Here is a 20483-nt window from a genome sequence, read left to right as displayed (position 1 = left end):
AAACAGTTGAGTTTATAAGTATAATCTTTTTGCTAAATTGAGATTTGCAAAGAACTACTTGATACAAATGAAGTATTTTTTTTTAACTTTGTATCACTTTTACAGGGGAAAAACACCATAATATTTTTTTTTCCTCTCTCTTACTCTTCGGTTTTTTAGGTATATTTCAAAAGTTTCACATTCTAGTGAACAGTAGATACTATATAATCCTGTCCTTATGGACAGACTGATTTAGAAATGCACATAAGTTTTGGACTACAGAAATTACGTATGTTTCAAATTTGCTGTTTATAATTAGGTATTTTGGGGGTATACTAAATGTGTTGAACCTTAGAAAGATTGTTTTAAAAACAAAAATACTATCATAATAAATGCTACCACAATTTGGCTTCATTTCCTGGAATATACTTTAAAAGAAGCTTTGTAACAGTCAGCAGTAAAGTTGTAATTATTGTGCTTCCGCCTCAATCATTGTGGTTGCTTCTTAGGTGTGTCATTCCCAAGGAACTTTATGCTAGGGGCTACCAACAAGTGCTCAAGTTTATACACTTACCTGTGTATGTACATAGGTAGATATGTACACATATATGCTTACATATGTATATACCTTTAACATAAATTTAATGTAACTACATAGCAATATAATTGCCACTCACTTATCTGAATATAGCTTAACTACTTTTTAGATTATCTAGAATAATTTTTAAAAGACATCAAACTTACTGCTACCTAGCATGTTTCTGTGTAATCTCCCCTGCTCTTTAGCTCCATAAACTGGGCTCTGCTAAAGGAATGCCAATGCACTTTAATTTTAGCACAAGAAAAACATAATTAGGAAAATAAGTTTCTTGGAAGGAAAATTACAGGGAACACCAAAGCCCAAGATCCAGCTAAATGATGTGGCATTTAGTTGGTTCATCAAGATCTATCAGTTTAAGGTTGGGAGTGAAATTTGAGCTGAATTAGTGTGAATATCAATTTTGGTTTGTCTGTTGTATACCATTATCCATAACACTGTTTCTCTCACTATGGATATTTTAGGACTGACTTTAAAAAAAAATCATCTTTCTGCAATTCCTTTGACAGAGAAATATACTTGAGAAACTTGCATTTACATATTTTTTAACATTCAATTGTTTTCTTATTTTCTTTAATTTTCATTAATTTTTTGTTACATTTTAAGTTTCAAACTGTCTTCCTCCCTCCCTTCCTACCCTGCACTAGAGAAGGCCACCATTTGGTAGGTAGATCCATAGATCAATTGATCTATATGGATCTATGTAAAACCATACAATACATACTTCTGTTTATCAGTTCTTTCTCTGGAGGTGGATAGCATCTTCCTTCATAGGTCCTTTGTAGTTGATTTTAGTATTTATAATACTCAGAATAACTTAGTTGCTCAGTTATTCTTCAAACAACATTACTGTTACAGTGTGTAATTTTCTCTTGGTTCTGTTCATTTCACTCATCCTTATTTCATGCACATCTTTCCATGTTTTTCTAAAATTAACCTGCTCAGCTTTTCTTACAACATAGTAGTATTCCATTGTATTTACTCTTCAAATTTCAATTTATGAACCTTTTAAAATTTAACATTAAATTTAACATTGGTTCTTAGTAGTTAATGAAAGATTAGGAATGTATCAGAGCAAGAAAATCCTAATTCTGCCCTTAGTCTGCTTTAGAGCCTAGCAAGTGTCTTAACTTCATTGTGCCTCAATGACCTGATGACTAGAAGGACTAGAATTTAATAATACCTTGAAGGACCAAGCTATGTCACTTGATGCAGTGTATGTTTTATTCAGTAAGGCAAAGAAAAATAAAAGTAGTAGGAAGAAAAATTTTTAAAGCAAAATTATAATATTGTGAATTAGTTGATGTACTTAGAGTGATAGTAGATCATTTGGGTCATGTAACTAACAGATCTTTGCCTAAACATTTTCCTTAGTCCCCATTAAATCTCAAAAAAAAACCAACCTAACTAAAAGGAGAATTTTGTGCCAATTAGAACAATTTCAAAGGAATCCAAAGGACAAAAAATTGAGGGTGTCAACTAGGTAAAATTAATTAATTAATTAATGGTGGAAGTACAGATGGAGAGTGAACTGGGCTCAGAGTTTTAAAAAGCATGGAGAAGACTTTGGGAAAATTACAAAGCACCTTCAGATCTAGACTTTCTCATAACAGCAAGGCCCATCTTTTCAGTATTTCACTGATGTTACTCTGTGTTAGAAAGACCTGGAATACCATTGCCTGGGAAGAACGGAAGATGCTGCATGCAGACGACAATGGAGCAGGAGGGTTTGGGGAGCCTGCAACAAATAACCAGTGAAGTACTTTCAAAAGAACAAGACTAAACGATGTCATCAAAGAATTTCATGGAAGAAAGAGAAGATGAGCTGAACCCACAGTGACAGTGAGAAGTAACACCTGAGCAGTTAGAGTATTCTGCTGGCACCCTTCTGATGTTGGGTGAAAGTGAGGAAGACTTGTGGCATGTCATATAACCTCCCTGTGGTGAAGATTTGGGATCGTACGGATGAGAACCACGTAGAATGGGCAGATCTAAGTAGGTTGGAATTTGTATTATTGGAGGGAACTGCTGAATTGATGAGTTTAGAGATCCATTATGGGCATTTGAGAGTGTTTTGCTACTTGACCCAGACCTGAAAGGGGAAATTTTTTCAGATTTACACTGATTATATAATGCTGAATTTAAAAAATTTAATCATTTTGGTGAAGATTCACAAATAGTATTTTTATTTGCTGTGCTGATATATGCATGTAATATGCCTTTAAATTATCTGTGGGAATGAGAAACAGTAGATACCTGATGTCTACAATGATTTTTTACAAATTCTTTTTTAGCTATTAGCTTTAATTTCTGCTAATAAAATAGATGTTTGAGTTTAACCTTCCAATGCTTACCTATCCTCTATTGAATGAACTAAGGGGCCTTGATTTTATCAGAAGGCTAGATTGGGTGAGGAGGAAGGTAAGAATGAAGGAGAAGCAAAATATGAGAATAATTCACAAATTGAATAGCCTGTGAGTAATCTTTATAGATTTTTTTTCCTTCTTAAATGTGTTCTGTCTTGGTTCTTGCTTTTTCACCCTTTTTAAGAAAGTATTTTCTATGTCTTATTTATATTTTTTCCTATGTGTCATAGGGAAGCTTAATATAAAGAAGGACTTTTAAATAATTGGAGCTGTTTGGTAATGGTATGTGCTATTTTTGAGGTAATAAATTTCCTGTCACTGGGTATGGTGCTTAGGATGGATAATTACCTGTAAGTCAGTCAGCAGACATTTATTAAGTGCTTAATATGCACCAGGCATTGGAAACATGAAAAAGTAAACAAACAAACAAACAACTATGTTTCCTACCTTCAAGTGGTTCACATTTTAATGGGGGAGATAACTGCCAAAAATGTATATACAAGATATTTTGTTGTTCAGTCATTTCAGTTGTATCAGACTCTTAGTGATCTCATTTGGGGTTTTCTTGGCAAAGATACTGGAGTGGTTTGCCATTTTCTTCTCTAGCTCATTTTACAGATGAAGAGACTGAGGCAAACAGGGTAAAGTGACTTGCCCAGGATCATACAGTTAATAACTGTGTGAGGCCAGATTTGAACTCAGGAAAATGAGTTTTCCTGACTCAGGCCTAGCTGCTTCACATGCAGGATATCTCACAGTGTAAATGGAAGGTAGTATCAGAGGTATGGCATTAGTGTTAGAGTTGTAGGGGAGGATGAGAAAGACCACTGCAGAAGGTAGGATTGGAGATGAATCTTGGGGGAAGCCAGAGAGCAGAGGTGAAGAGGAGGGAACATTGCAAGGATAGGGGACAGCCAGGGAAAATGTTATGAATTGGAATGTCACGCAGGATTGCAAGTGGGTCAGTGTTGCTGGATTGTGGATGGACTTTAAAAGCCAAACAGATGATTATATTTGATCCTAGAGGTAACAGGGAGCCATTGGCGTTTATTGAATAAAGAGATGATGTGGTATGATCTGCACTTTAGGAATGACTTTGGAAACTGAGTGGAGGATGGATTGGAGTGGGAAGGGACTTGAGGCAAGGAGACCAACCAGGAGACCATCGCAATAGTCCAGGCATGAGCTTATGAGGAGCTATATGAGGTTGGCAGCCTGTTTGTTTGGGCAGAAGAGATACTGTAAAAGTAGAAATGAAAAGATTCAATAACAAATTAGATGTTTGAGATGAATGCTGGAGAGAGGGAGGAGTCAAAGATGACACTGAGGTTGTGAGCCCTGGGTGACTGAGATGGTGTTTCCTTTGGCCATAATAGGAAAGTTCTGAAGAGGATTTAGGAGGAAAGATTGTTTTGTTTTGAATATATTGAATATCTTTGAATATATATGAGATGTAAATGAGACATCTAGTTTGAGATATCCAGTAGGAAATCGGGGATGCCAAACTGGCAGTTGATTTAGAGGTTAGGGCTGCATATATAGATTTGAAAATCATCTACACTGAAATAATACTTGAACCTATGGAAGCTGGTAAGATCACCAAATAAGATAATATGGGGGGAGAAGAGATGCGGGCCCCAGGCAGACCCTTGAAGGAAACCCATGGTTGCTGGGGCACTATTTGAAAGAAGATCTAGCAAAGGAGATTGAAAAGGAAGAGTCCAGCAGGTGGGAGGAAAGCCAGGACAGAGCAATGTTGTGAAATCCAAGAGAGGAGAGAGTATCTAGGGGAGGAGCATGGTCAGAGATATTGCAGAGGGAACTGCAAATGGAGGCATTTGGTGAGAGACTGGACAACTTGGTCAACTCACCCTGTTCTATACTAGTGCCTTGGAATAAATCGAGTCACCTCATGTGAATGAATATTTATTCCACAGAATATTCACAGTTATATCCTAAATCACCAGCTTGGTTAATAATGAATAGAGATAAAACAAGATAATTATTCATTGTGAATGTTAATATGTGGCACCTCTTCGCTCAGTATTGGATTATGTTTAGATATTTTGCCAACCTATTTATGGAGGATATTCAGCTATTATTGTTGCTGGATTGTTGTGTTTCCCTACAAGTTAATACATACCTTTTCCAGACTACATAGACTCAAAATGGGGGTATATGTTGTTGTTGCTGTTGTTTCTTAAAGAATATTCTTTACTTATTCCATTCCCTATTCTGTGCAGCTCATGTTACAGAAAACTTTCCTGGTGTGGGTGTAGAAACTTGAGATTAAGCTATTTTTTTAGACTTCTAAATAGTGAATGTAAGTCATAAGGTGGATTAACTGCCACGTAGCCCCATAACTTCAGGCACATAACTGTGGAAATATACCTGCTTGAGAGTCATAGCCAGAAATCTTGCCTTGTGACATATAATCCCCCTTTGTCTTGTGTCCTTGTCCATCTGTATGAAGGGTACCATGTCATTTTTCACATTGATCGGCTTTCCATTCAGGCATAGATCTCAGAAGACTAAGCATTTATATAAGAAGCCTATTGCCATTCTCCCATATAAAGTTGTTAAAGAACTTGATGTTTGTTAGACTAAAGTTTTTAAACTATTTTTATTAAAGCAGTGTATGAGATAGAATGTTGAATTTGGAAATCTGAAAACCTGACTTGGAATCACACCTTACACATAGTGGGTAGAATATTGGGCCTAGTGTTAGAGAAACTTGAATTCAAATCTTGCCTCAGACATACTAGTTAGGTAACTTTGGGCAAGTCACTTAACCTCTGTTTTGTTTCAGTTTCTTCAAATATAAAATAAGGATAATTATAGCACTTACCTTCTGGGTTATTTTGACGGTCAAATGAGATATTTGTAAAGTACTTAGTACTGTGCTTGGCACATGGTGGGTGCTATGTAAATCCCCATCCCATCTTAACTACAGTGCCTTCCCTCTATTAATTATCTCCTATTTATTCTATTTATTGTCTATAGCTTGCCTTGTATATTTTTTTCTTGCATATTGTCTCCCCATTAGAGTGTAAGCTCCTTAAGGGCAGGGACTATCTTTGGCCTCTTTTTGTATGCCCAGTGCTTAGCACATTGCTTGTCACTTAGGAGACATTTAATTAATATTGATTGATTGATTGATTGCTATTATTATATTATTGTTTTACTCTGGAGAAATCACTTAACCTGTATGGCTTACTTGTTCCTTATGCAAAATAAGTTAATAATAGCACCTAACTCACAGTATTGGTGTGAGCATTGAGTAAAATTATGTCTGCTTTTCAAAACTTGAAGGGTTATACAAATTTCCATGTTGTTCCATGTTGTTCCATGGTGACTATTCCATAGATATTTTTTTTAATGGAGGTTGAAAGTACTAACAATTACAGGAACTATGTCTTAGTTTCTGCATCTGTATATTGAGAACATTAACATTGATTCTCGTCAATCTTATCTGTTTTTTAAATCAAATCCACATGGGGCAACCACTTGGTGGAGGAGGTAGGGAATGCAGTGTGGAGAGCAATAAGCCCTGGTTGGCCTGGGTGCCCTTCCAAAATGGAAGTTCTGGAAGGAGTGATGGGAGAGGGGCAAAATCTTTGCTTATATTGAGGACTTTGAATGAAGAAGCTCTTCGTTGGCCTGGTTTTGATGAAGAGGTGGAAGGAGTTTTCTCTTTTCTTTTGCTATCCCCTTTTTGTCCATGGGTAGATATTGGGGATTTCCTAATCCAGTCTGTTGCAGCAGTCTCTCTTACCTTCATTAAGTTTTTTTAAGCCAGAATTTGCATTTCTGGCTAAGTTGACAATATTATTATTGGCCTATCTCAGCTCTTTTTATAATCCTAAGCTTATCTCTTTATCATTTTGAGTTATAGTTTTATTTTCTATAAAATGGGGAAAGTAACACCAGGAGCAGCTACCTTTTACATTGAAACCTTACCAGCCATGTAAGGGTAAGCTGCTATTATTACTATAGCGTGGTTGCTAAAAAATTTGTCATATTTGTTGGTGCTACTTTGAACATTGTTAATGACTATTGATATGTTTCCAAGTCTTTTAATCCATTCCCTTATCTCTTTTCCATTCCCATCTCTTTTTAAGTTTTAATTGATATCTTGTGTTTTTCATCATCCACATTTCCCAGTACAACCTTCCTTTTTTCTTTCCCTTTCCCAGTGCGCCATTTCTTAAAACAAAGAATAAAAAAGGAGAGGGGGAAAGTTTTTCAGCAAAACTAACCAACAATTTGAAAAAGCCTAACATTATATTCATTGTTACATACCCACAGTCCTCCATCATTAAAAAGAAGGGTAAGGGTAGTGCCTTCTATGTTGTTTCTTCCTTAGGACTAAGCTCAGTCATTATAATTTCACAGCATTTAAATATGATTGTATAGTGGCTGTTGTTTCCATTGATACTGTTTTATTTTGTCTACTTCTTGTCTGTTTTCTGTTTCACCATTGCATTCTCTGCAACATCCAGGACAGTGCTTTTACCCATTGGTGTTAAAAATGTGGAACATTAGAGTTGAAAAAAAGACCATCCAGACTGGCCTCTTCTCTTATAGATGAGATAACTAAGGCTCAGTGAGGGTGAGGGAGGTAAAATTACCTGCCCAAGGTTATAGAACTTGAACATGAGCCTTTCGCTCTTAAAATCCCAATCCAGTGCTCTTCTTGCTACACCAAATTACTCTTCACTGAATTTAGTCAACTCGTGATATCAAGCAAAACACATGAACTTTGTATTCATTACTGTAGTTCTTTCTGGATAGGAGTAATTGCTCATTGTGGATGAATGGGTTGATGACTATTTGTTAGACTAAGTGCCTTTATATGGAGAATAAAAACAATATGTATACATTTGCTACATTAAAAAACACCACTTTCTAGGCAGAATGAAAAAAAAAAACCCATAAGAATTTGTGGCTTTAACCTAATAGGTCCTTAGTTGAAAGGTTATAAAATATTTTACACATTTAATGTATAAATGTTTTCTTATGCCTAGGATGGGCATTTCTGGAATCCAGGGGAAAAAATGCTTAGTAGAAGTCAAATCACCTGGACATCACTTAGAGATTAGGTCAGGAAGTCAGCGGGGAATATGGAAAGAATATAGGCTATCTTAATCTTGAAAATAAGCAGGAACACATTATCATTTACAGAATGTCTTATTGTTACTTTGCTTACCTATGAATCATTCACTTCTGTGTGGTTAATAGAATGAGTAAAATACATTGGAACCTCACTGTAATACCCTATAATGAAATTAATAATGGGTTATTTTCTTAACTTAGTAACTTATCTCTTTTGAACATGATCTAAGATGGATTGTATATCAAATTATGCTCTTTTGGAAGACTGTAGTGTGGTCATCTCATTCTACAAATTCATAGGCTGACTTAGAATGAAAGCATATTGAGATCAGGGACTGTTGCCTTTTTTTTTGTATCATTAATTCCTAACTCAATGTGTGGCACATAAGTTTTTAATAAATGCGTACTTGGTTACTTGCTTGGTTGATGAGGTAAGCTCATTTTTAACATATTGCTCTTGTAGTTTTAAAATCAAAGTACTACACAGGAAGGGGTGATAATTCTTATGAAAAATATAAATGTGCTACTTAAATACAAGGAGATTTGAATATGGGATTAGGGAACTCTGTTTGCTACATTCAGAATGTGAATCCAGAACAAACATTTTTCATAGTATAGCATAGAAAATCTTATTGTGAAGAAAGCCCATCTAAAATTTATTTGTTATATCACCGAGATAGCCTGTTAGGCATTGATGGTAGAAAGGTAGAACTGGATATACTTTTAATAAATGCTTGAGTGATTCATTTCTTGGTATTTTGAATGTGGACATGCTAATCAGAAATAAATGGTTGGATGACTTCTTGGCTATTATTATTTTCATTACTATTACTGTTTTCAAACTTAAGGTTCATTTCCTCTTTCAGGATCACAGCTTGTGCTATGACCATGAATAAATACGTGGAAGAAAATGTATCTCAAAAATCCTATACAACCATCAAGTATTTCATGAAGATGCTGAGCAGTGTCAGTGAGACCTTGATATTTATCTTCATGGGAATGTCGACAGTTGGAAAAAACCATGAGTGGAACTGGGCCTTTGTTTGCTTCACTCTGACCTTCTGCCTGATCTGGCGTGCCCTAGGTAATGAGTTCTTCATAGTCTAGATGATGCTACTGAATCGTATACCAGGAAAAAATTTTTTTTTTAAATTTTCATTGTAGAAAAGGAAATTTGAACAATATTTAGTGACTGAAAAAATGAGAGTAGGAAAGTGATATCTTCATGAATCCTAGCTTAAAAGAAATTGAAATGTCCTATTAATTTACTGGGGCAGCTAGGTGGCACAGTGGATAGAGTGCTGGGCCTGGAGTCAGGAAGACTCATCTTCCTGAGTTCAAATTCAGCCTCAGATACTTCCTAACTGTGTGACTCTGGGCAAGTACTTAACCCTGTTTGCCTCAGTTTCCTGGATTATAAAATGAGCTGGCGAAGGAAATGGTGAACCACTCTAGTATGTTTACCAAGAAAACCCCCAAGTTGGAGTCAGGAAGAATTGGATGCCACTGAAAACGACTGAACAACAACAACAAATTAATTTATTAATGAACTCTTAAAGCCTCTGCCAAATTCTTAAATCCAATATCTCATCATGGACTGGAGGAGCTGCTGGCTTCTTAAAGAATATTCCAGTAGAGTTAAAGTTCGGCAAAGATTCCTCAAGGTGTAGAGCAACTGAATATGATCTCAGGGATAACTGATATGTCTGTTATCTTAAGGGTTTCATCCTGCAAAGAGGCTCCTCAACGGAAGGCAATCACTAGTTGACAGACTTATTTTGACTTCAGCAATTGATAGTAGTAGCTGCTAACTAAGGTTTAGAGGCTCATAGATCTAGAACTGGAAGGTGTCTCAAAGGTCATCTAGTCCAAGTCCCCCACATTGTACAGAGAAGGAAACTGAGGCCCAGGGAAGTTATGAGTTGCCTGAAGTCACATAGACAAGGAAGCATTAGATGTAGGATTTGAATTCAGGCCTTCTGATTCCTAACACCTTATGCTCTCCACTCCACTCCTTCTTGAATCATTTTCTGTCCAGGGGTTGCTTAACTTAATTGGTATAAGAAGCACCACAACAATGAAATCAAAGATCTTTGAAGTACTGAAGAATTAAACTCTATAAATTTAGGTCCTTGATCTTCACAAAGTATGGTTAATGTGATGGGGATGCACTGTATTTGTTGATTGACCCAGAGATTAGTGCTCTACTATCATTTAACCAGTTAATATTGATTAGCTTTTACAAAGGAACATTTACTGAAATAATATTTATTGCAGGGCAGCCAGGTGGCACAGTGGATAGAATGCTTCAAATCAGGAACATTCATTTTCCTGAGCTTAAATTTGGCATCAAACACTTACTAGCTGTGTGACCCTGGGCAAGTCACTTCATACTGTTTTACTCAGTTTCCTCATCTGTAAAATGAGCTGGAGAAGGAAATGGCAAACCACTCCAGTATCTTTGCCAAGAAAACCCCAAATGGGGTCATAAAGAGTCAGACACAACTGAAACAACTGAACAACAGAAATTTACTGAGAAGATCTAGCAAGACTTGAAGTACAAAAAACACATCTCCTCTCCAAAATGAGTTTGGGGAGGGTATATTTTGCCCTGAAAGAATGGGCTGAAACTGAAAGCATATGCCACAAAGCATTCATCCCTGACACATTCATTTTCTAAAGCAGCACAGAAAGTGTGTAAGTTGGCCTGTGACTGCAGCAGGACATAACTATGTGTCAGTCTGCTACTGGGCTGGGTCAAGCAGATCAGTCCTCAGGGCTGTGTGGAGCTTCACTTAGCTTAGCTGCTAGTGAACTTTGTTGTGGACTCTAGTTTCTGATCCTTTTGAGATCACACAATGTAGTTCTGTTTCTGATTTTCCTTTACTTTGTTGTTCAATTGTTCAGTCATGTCTGACTCTAGACCTTACAGTCCATGGGGTTTTCTTGTGATTTGCCATTTCCTTTTCTAGTCTATTAATGCAAATAGAAGTTAATGGACTTACCCAAAGTCACACAGCTAGTAAGTGTGAACAGGCAAGAATAGTCACAACAAGGTCATTGGTGCTGGTACCACCTTTGTCAGCAGTAAGAGGGTTATGTGCTTTTGGTTTCATTAGAATTGGAGCTCCTTGAAAGCATGATCTGTCTTTTTTTTTTCTATTTGCATCTATAGTGGTTAACACAGTGCTTTGCACTTCATAATGTAAAATGCTCTTTTTATTTTATTGACTAATTCATTTATTCATTCATATCCTTTAAGCCACCTATATATTGAGGAATGGTTTTTGGTCTTATACGTCCCTATTAGTTGCCTGTAAATTGTGAACAGGAGACCCTTATCAGAGATAAATATTAGATGCAAAGATTTTTTTAGTAGACCACTTCTTCTTATCCTCCTTGCATTAATTTTGTTCATAAAAATCAATTTAATATAACGCAAATCCTTTATTTTGTCATTTTTAATAATCCTTATCATTTGTTTCATTAACAATTCAGTCCCTACGTATAACTATGAAGAGTATATGATGTGTCATGCTTCTAATTTTTTATGGTATGATCTTTAATATTTGGGTAACCTATCCATTTGGAATTTATTCTATTAAATAGTATCTGATGTTGGTCTAAACTTAATTTCTGTCAGAATACTTTCCAGATTTCCTATTTATTATTGTCAAATAGGGTGTGCTTTCCCAGGTAATTTTTGCTTTTGAGTTTATTGAAAACTGGGTTAATTTCAGTTATTTCTGATGTTTTTTGTGTATAATCTGTTCTAGTGAACTACTTTTCTATTTTTAACTGGTATAAATTATTTTGATGGTTCTTGCTTTATAATATAGTTTAAGGTCAAACTATTTCCTGCCTTTTTCATCATTTTCCATAATATTCTAGGTATTTTGTTCCACCAATGAATTTTGTTATTATTTTGTATAGCTCTATAAAGTATCCCTTTGGTAGTTTGTTTGATATAGCTTTTAGACAGTAACTTAATGTCCATAGTATTATACTTAACTTAACTTTCTTAAGTTTCTGGTGTTTGGGATCCTTGCAAGTTGAATATTCTGCTTATGCCTAGGGCTTGGGGTCTGGTTTCTTTCTTTCTGTCTGTTCATTGATCAGCATTCTTAAGTCTTTTGAAATTGTGTTATATTATAATATTGTTGTCTTTGTATAAATTGTTTTCCTGGTTTTGTTCATTCTGCTATGCATTAGTTCATATGCCCCAGGATTCTCTACAGCCATCTTTGATCATTTTTTACACAGTAATAATATTTTATTGCATTGATATGCCACAATTTATTCAGTCATTCTACAATTGTCTAAGAGGCAATATAAGGCACTCCCTAGATCCTAGTTCTTTGCTTTTGTTTTTTCCATTTTTAATTCTGTCTTTAGGATCAAGCTTGTTTTGCTCGTGATTACTACTTCCTTAGTATTATATTCCCTATTAACACTTGTCCCCATCCTCAATGTTTTTCTTGTTGAGCTTGATATATTCCTATACATAACTCCATGTGTATGCATGTGCCTGTGTGTGTGTGTGTGTGTGTGTGTGTGTGTGTGTATTTAGATAAAACTGAGGATCATCTGATAACCACCTCCAATCCTTTCCTCTGTGTTGTATACTCTTATTCTTACATACCTGATTAGGAAAAAAAGCAAGTTATACTCCCTTGTTCCTTGATTTTACAGTAGTGTATTATTTTTACCCTCCCTTCTTTTTCTTCTTTTCAGACCCTCAGAACAGAACCAATCTAAGCCTAAACAGAGCCACTGATTTTCTTTAAGTCCCTCAATATCCTTTGAAGACATTATGATTCTGAAGGAACACTTCTCTCTGTGTTAGAATATTAACACTAGATCATCAACATCAGATACTATTTAATAGAATAAATTCAAAAATTCAAAATGGATAGGTTACCCAAAGATCATACTGTAAAAAATTAGAAGCATAACACAATCATCATTGCGCTTGCTCAAAAAAGTATACCTTTCTGGGTTTTTCTTAACTCTTCTGTTTCTGTTTTAAAAGTTTCTACTCAGCTCTGTACTTTTCATCAGAAATGCTTAAGTCTATTTCACCAAAGGTCCATTTGTTCCCCAATAGAATGATATTCCCCTCCTCAGGATGAATTATTCTCGGTTGTAAGTCTCTATTTTTTTTTGCTTTTTAGAATATTACATCCCAAGATCTCTTCTTATTTGTGGTAGAAGCTGCCAGATCTTGACTGTAACTCCTTGGTATTTGAACTTCTACTTTCTTAACATGGGAACTTTGGTTTTGGCTATGACATTCCTGAATTTTTCCTTTTGGGATTCCTTTTAGGAGGTGATTGTAAATTCTTTCTCTTTGTACTTTGCTCTCGATTCTAAAAAGATCTAGGAAGTTTTCATTTATGATTTCTTGAAATATTGTATTCAGGATTTTTTAATCATTATTTTTGGGGTATCAAGTGATTTTTAAATGATCTCTCCTTGACTTGTTTTCCAGGTCATGAGTTATTGTTGTTGATATCAGATCTTACATTTTTCTACTATTTTTTTGTTCTTTTGATTTTGTTCTAATATTTCTTGCTGTCATATCTACTAGTCATTCATTTCTATTCTATTCTAGTTTTCAGGGATTCCATTTTTGGATAAGGTTTATAACTTTATCTTTTATATTATATATTCTCTTTCCAATTCTTTCTTCCAAAGATTTTATTTTTTAATCTCTTGCTTCATTTCTTCTATGTATTTATGTAATCTTTGTGGAAAATCCATTTTTTCCTTTGTGGTTTTTCTTCCAGTTGTTATGAAGTCACTGTCTTCTTATGGGGAATTTGGAGGGGATATTTCTAGGTTTGTAATAGTTTTTTTATACCAGTCAGTGTTTTCTTTGATTTATTCATCTATCCTGCTTTAGTTGCTGAATTGGAGCTTCATGCCTGAGCCTAACTCTGTCCCTGACTTCACTTTTTGTTATGATGGTTGACTGTCTTTGGCCCACCCTAGATCTCCTGGGTTCCTATAATGACCTCTACCTTCCAAGATTAAGCCCTGCTAGAGCTTTGAGGTTCAGCGGCTGGATCATTAAATCCTTCTCGGGCATCTAAGGATAGAGTTTTAGGAACCTCAGAGTCCTTGGGTCTGGGGTACACTGCCATGAACAGTGGCACTGCCCATTGTGGCTGCATAAAGCTTCCAAGCTTCCCACCCTGGGGCTATCTGACCATACTGGAACATTCTCACTGGAACTCTCTGCTCTTGGTGCTACTGCGTATAGTGCTTTGGACACTACATAGCCCTTCTCTAGTCAAGCTGGTATGCTACCCAGCATTGGCACTAACTTTGCTTGTAGACTTCCTTTCCTATTGCCCTCAGGCTTCTGACTAATCTCTTATGCAGTTCTGGGGTGGAAGAAACAACTTACTTTAGTTTTTCATTGGATTTTTAAATTACTATTTGGTTCATAGTTTTGCTGAAGTAAGCATATGGGAACTGAGTGGTCTGTCTCCATTCAAGCAACCAGTGTCAGGTGGAGGCATTTCTAAAAGAATTATTTCAACTATATAGTAAACATATGACTAACTAAATATTCTTTTTGACTATATTCAAATTAATTCATTTCGATACAGAAATATTATAATTTTTCAGTAAATGCCCCTTTATTTCAATAGTTTTATCCATTCATTCCCATTCACTTTTCTTCTTATATGGCAAGAGTGTAAATTCCCTTTTCTGTGTTTTGTTTTTATGATTTCGCATTATTTCTTAAAGATCTTTCCATATGTTTTTACATTCATAATACTTCAAACATAGTAGTCCAGTACATTTGTACTATAATATATTTAATTTATTCTTGGATTGCCATTTAAACACCTTCCTTTTTTTAAATACAAATAATGTTGCTATGAAAATGTTGGAACAAATATACCTTCATGTTCATTTTTCTAACACTCAGGAGATTATCACAAAAATGGAATTATTGGGGCGAAAGTGTGATTATTCATGTACTTTTTAGTGTACATTAAAAAAATCATCTCAGAAACTATTCTGCAAGTTTGTGATTCCATCATCAGTGAATAATAAGCTTCTTTTACCACAATGCCACTAAAATTGTTTTATTTTTTAAGATATATTTTGCCAATTTTATGGGTATATGGTTATTACATTGTTCAAAATTATCCACTATCCCATACTGTTTTAATTTCTCTCTTACTATTTTTTGAGATTGAGATTTAGCATATTTTAAAGTGAATATCAACAATTTGTGTTACCTTTTTTGAGAACTGATTTTCATGTACTTTGGCTATTTATCCATCATGCACTTAGAGTCTTCTTTATAAAATTTCAGTGAGCCATATTTATATTTATATATGAATCAAAATTCATCTTTAATATTAATTAGTTTTTTGTTGTAGAGAAATTAAAAAAAATATTTAAATACATCTCTTCTGTTTCTAATAGTTCAGTTACCTCTCCTCCCCAATTTAAAGTATCCCATTTTCTTCTCTATTTTTATATTTCTTTTATGTTCAATTTAATTTAATAAACACTTTTTAAATAACTGCCTTGTGCCAACACTGGTTCTGAGTGCTAGGGGTAGAAAGACAAAACAAAATTGTCCCTTCCACAAAGGATTTTAAGGTTTTAGTAGAGGTGCCAGAGAAACATCCAGTAGAAATTCACTGAGGTAGAAGATATGAGAACTGAAGCTAAATACATTTTCTGCTAAATTGACCACTAGTTTCCCAAGAGTATTTGTTAAATAATTTGTCCTTTTCCACTTTTTTTCTATAAGTTTATTAAACATACTAGTGTATCTATTAAATTGCATTGACTTGTTTCTTTATCCTTTGCCCACTACCAGATAGGTTTGGTGTTTTATTCTAAAATGTTTTAAAGTCTGAGAGAGCAAGGCTATCTTCAATGATTATTTTGTTGTTTAGTTCACCCTTTGATATTTTTGCCTGTTTGTTTTCTCATCTGTAAAAACTGGGTTTTAAATCTATGATCTTATGATTAATACAAATTTTATTATGTTTTTATCCATTTCTATAAATAAATTTCTTAGTATTTTGATTGGATTTCCAACAATTATATAAATCAGTATAGAAAATTTTGCCATTTTCATCATATTAATTTGGCTTACCGTGATGTTGAGCTGCTAGATGGAACAGTGAATCAAGAGCCAGGGCTGGAGTCAGGAAAATTTGAATTCAAATCTGAACCTGAACAAGTCACTCACCTTGTTTGCTTCAGTTTCCTCATCTGTAAAATGAGCTGGAGAAGGAAATGGCAAATCACTCCAGTATCTTTGCCAAGAAAACTAAAAGGAGTCAGTCACAAAGAGTTGGACGTGACTGAAACAATTGAATAACAACAACATCCATGATCAAGAAATGTTCTTCCAATTATTCATGTCTTCCTTTATTGCAGTGATTATTAGTCATTGTAATTTCCTGTGTATTTCTAGGTAGGTTAATTTCTAAATATTTTGTGGTTTTGTACACAATTAGATTTTTGACCTTTTACATTATGGATCTTCGCTAAATAGTGTAGGAATTTGTATTTTATATTACTCCATTTGAAATGAAAACTAAGAGGAGAGATTGCTACAATTGTATTTTGATTGATTTTGTGATTATCCTTACTAAAATGAAAATGTGTCTTCTCTATGAGATAAAAATTTTTAACTAAGAGATCTGTTAAAGGAAAATCTCGTGGCTTTATTCTCATTGTTATTTTTGTTAGTTGTTCACTACCTATGTTGCAGGAATGGCATTTGGAGGACTCATGCCAGTACATGGTTCTGACCAGATACCATAGAACACTACCAGTTAGCTGGGACAATGTAGTTGTAGGTGTAACATTATAAATAACTATCAAGAGTTTTCCTTCACTGGCAGTTATTATCTCAGGAGAACTGACCCTTTGGCTTGCTCTACCATAAACTGACTTACTCTCAAAAATACTAACTGTATGGTATGTAGGCAGCCCTGGCAGTTCTCTTCTCATTAAGTGACTCTTCCTTTGTCTTCTCTCTGGAGGTAGAGTTATGGGGTACTGGATTCAGTTAGGGTTGTTATCTTAGTGATATCTGGGACCACATAGCTAGTGAGTTTCTGAGAAGGATTTGAATTCAGAGTCTTTCTGACTCCAGGCCTAGCACTCTGTCTACCGTGACAATTGTTGTTCATTCCTTTCAGTTGTGTCCAACTCCTCACCGCTCCATTTGCCATTTTCTTGGCAAAGATGTTGGAGTGGTTTGTCATTTCCTTCTCTGGCTCATTTTATAGATGAGGAAATTGAGGCAGACAGGGTTAAGTGACTTGCCCAGGGTCACATCTGTCTGAAGACAGATTTGAACTCAGGAAGATGAGTTTTCTTGCCTCCAAGCTCAGCATTTTATTCACTGAACCACCTACCTGCCACTGTGATAATGGGGAATGTCTAAACCGCTAAAGGGTTAAAGAAAGTAAATTTCTAGGGGGATACTGAATAATTTTTTTTGAAAGGGGGCAGTAGGCCAAATAAGTTTAGGAACTTCTGTGCTAAACAAAAAGTGGTGTGGAATAATATTGTGTCAAAAGAAAAGATGAAATGGACAGTCTCAGAGGAAACTAGGGTAAACTCCATGAACTGATGCAGAGTGAAGTGAGCAGAACTAGGAAAATAATTTATAAAATGATAACATTATAGAGAAAAATAACTTTAAAGGACTTTAGAACTCAAGACAGAGATAAACCACAAGTCAAGAATTAAGATGAAACATACCACTCACATCCTGACAGATAGGTAATGAATTGAAAAAAAAAAAAGAAAGAGAAATACATTTTTTGCCAAAGTATGCATCTATGTATCAAGGCCTTTGATTTTCATGTTTGTTTGTTGTTGCTGTTACTGTTTTAAACTTGTTCATTGCTGGGTTGTTGGAGGAGGGTCGTGGGAGGGAGAGATTAATTTGAAAAATGTTTATAAATTGAAAAAATGAAACTAAAAATAATCTATTTTATAAATTAAGAGTACTGGACTTGGAGTCAGAAGGACATGGGTACAAATCCCATCTCTGACACTATGTGACATAGGGCAAGTGACTTAGTCTTACTAAATCCCAGTTTCCTCAACTGTCAAATGGAGATAATAGTAGCACTTCCCTCACAGTGTTATGAGAATTGAATGAGATAATTTATGCAAAGCACTTTGTAACCTTTAAAGATCCACAAAAATTCTAGCTGTTATTGTTTGAAAAGAGCATGAACAGTGATTAGAATGCTAGATTTGGAGTCAGGAGGACCTCCATCAAAGCCCAACTCTAATACTTACTAGCTGTGTAACATCAGGCAACTCATGTAACTGCCCTCAGCCTCTGATTCCTCATTTGTAAAATGGGTATAATTATAGGCATATCACTTACCTCACCGTGTCCTTGGAGGATCAAATAAAATAATATATGTAAAGCACTTTGGAAACAATAAAGCACTATGTGAATGTCAATTATTATTATTATTTTTCACTTTTGCAGATATTACCAGTGTTTGACTTAAATAAATCCTAGATAGTTGCCTGAGGCATTTAGAAGTTAAATGATTTGCCTAGGTTCACATAGGTAGTAAATGTCAGAAGCCAAATTTGAATTTGGGTCTCCCTGATTCCAACCCAGTACTCTAGCCACTGCATGACATCATCACTTTAGCAAATAAACGTACTAATTCTTCCTGGTTACATGTCAGGACTTCAAGCAGTGTGACTTAATTTTAATTTTATCTTCTTCCTCAGGTGTCTTCGTTTTGACTCAGATCATTAACTGGTTCCGGACAATACCTCTGACTTGTAAAGATCAGTTCATCATTGCCTATGGAGGATTACGAGGAGCCATCTGTTTTGCTTTGGTCTTCCTTCTTCCTGCTGCAGTATTTCCCAGAAAGAAACTGTTCATTACAGCTGCCATTGTGGTCATATTCTTCACAGTCTTCATTCAGGTGAGCACAGTGCTTACACTTCAAAGATTTTGTTTCCCCTACTCCATTTTGAAGAAACAAGATCTTTTGGCCCATCTAAGTAAAACCTTTTCCTAGAAGGTCAAATACATAAAAGATATATACAGAGCAGATAGAAAGTAATCTAAAAGGGAAGACATTTACATTTAAGAGAACTGAGAAGGGTCTCCTGGAGAAAATGGAATTTGAGCCAAGTTTTGAAGGAAGTCAGGGTAACTGAGAGGCTGAAATGAGAAGCTGAAATGAGTATTTGTATTCTCAGCACATTAAAAAAAAATCTCACTATGACTTTAATGTGACAGAAAATGTTGAATCTTTGTGAAGTACTTAAAGGTACAAGGGAAAGTAATAGTTCTTATTTGGATTTCCATCTTTGAATTAATCATTGGTTTAGAGGGGCCAAATTTGTGTACTTGATAAGGTAATCACTTCAATGATGGTAGGAACAGAGTGGAACCTTGCATTCTATGACTGTTCTTGCTGTTGTTACTTCTTCTTTGGTTCTATAACTTATTAAGTTTTAATTGAATATACTCTTCAGAAAGTTATTTGACCTAAGCTAGCTGCTTAGAAGTCCCTCATCTAGAAAACGGGATGGCTGAATACATTTTTAACACCGGGATTCAAACACCTTAAACTGAATTCAATTATTTAAACATCCTTCCTTCTTTTCACCCTCCTGCACATGATGGGTATAGTAGGCTATTCAAAAACTGTACCCTGGGGGCAGCTAGGTGGTGCAGTGAATAGAACACCGGCCCTGAAGTCAGGAGTGTGTGGGACAGCGATGACCCTTACCCAAATTAATTCAGAGGCTTCTCCAGGTAGAAAGTAGAAAGGATTTTATTTCAATCTCGCAGTGAAAGGCAGTTCGATGCAAGACCACAGATGGTGTCAGCCAAGCAAGCATTTTTATAGGTTCTAACCGCAACCCCTCCCGAACCCCCTACCTCTTATCCCATTGGCTGGACTTCGAGGGCACAATCTAAACACGACAAAACTACCCCAGCACCAACAGTGGAAATTACAGAATCGTTACATAGTTTTCACCTGCCTTCTCCTTCAAGTATCCTCTTAGTACATCCTGTTTTGTTTATTTCAGATCCTGGAACAATTTGTAGTTAAACTTATCTTTTGAATATATTTATCTGGGCTATTTACAAGCTTCCTGACCCGGATACACATATATTATTATTAGGGGTCTTTACCTTATTTTACTCATTTAAGTTTAGATTTTATGAGGGGTCTTCACCAATCTCACTCAATCCCTCCTCTTATTTGTTCATTGAAGACCTCTCACACCAGTTTTGGTATATTCCTCCAGTATTTCATCTCTTCTGATCCTTCCGGCCCAGTCCTATCTTCCTGCTCTACTGGGGTCTATCCCTGCTTCCTTAGGATCATTAGTTGAACTGACCCTTCGGCTTTCTTTTCTAATCTAAT

General features: G+C 35.5%; 1 protein-coding gene across 1 annotated transcript in view; it reads left to right on the top strand.

Moving 5' to 3' along the window:
• Positions 1–20483, top strand: part of LOC114046301 (sodium/hydrogen exchanger 2) — a 112927-nt gene that overhangs the window by 51936 nt on the left and 40508 nt on the right. The window contains exons 4-5 of the mRNA XM_027866603.1: positions 8925–9142; positions 18820–19022. Coding sequence (XP_027722404.1) covers positions 8925–9142; positions 18820–19022 — 421 coding nt within the window. The remainder of the gene's footprint in view (positions 1–8924; positions 9143–18819; positions 19023–20483) is intronic.

The sequence above is a fragment of the Vombatus ursinus genome, unplaced genomic scaffold (genome assembly GCF_900497805.2).
Source record: "Vombatus ursinus unplaced genomic scaffold, bare-nosed wombat genome assembly UNPS02014781.1, whole genome shotgun sequence".
In the NCBI taxonomy this organism is placed as follows: domain Eukaryota; kingdom Metazoa; phylum Chordata; class Mammalia; order Diprotodontia; family Vombatidae; genus Vombatus; species Vombatus ursinus.
This window is presented reverse-complemented; position numbering and strand designations above follow the sequence as displayed.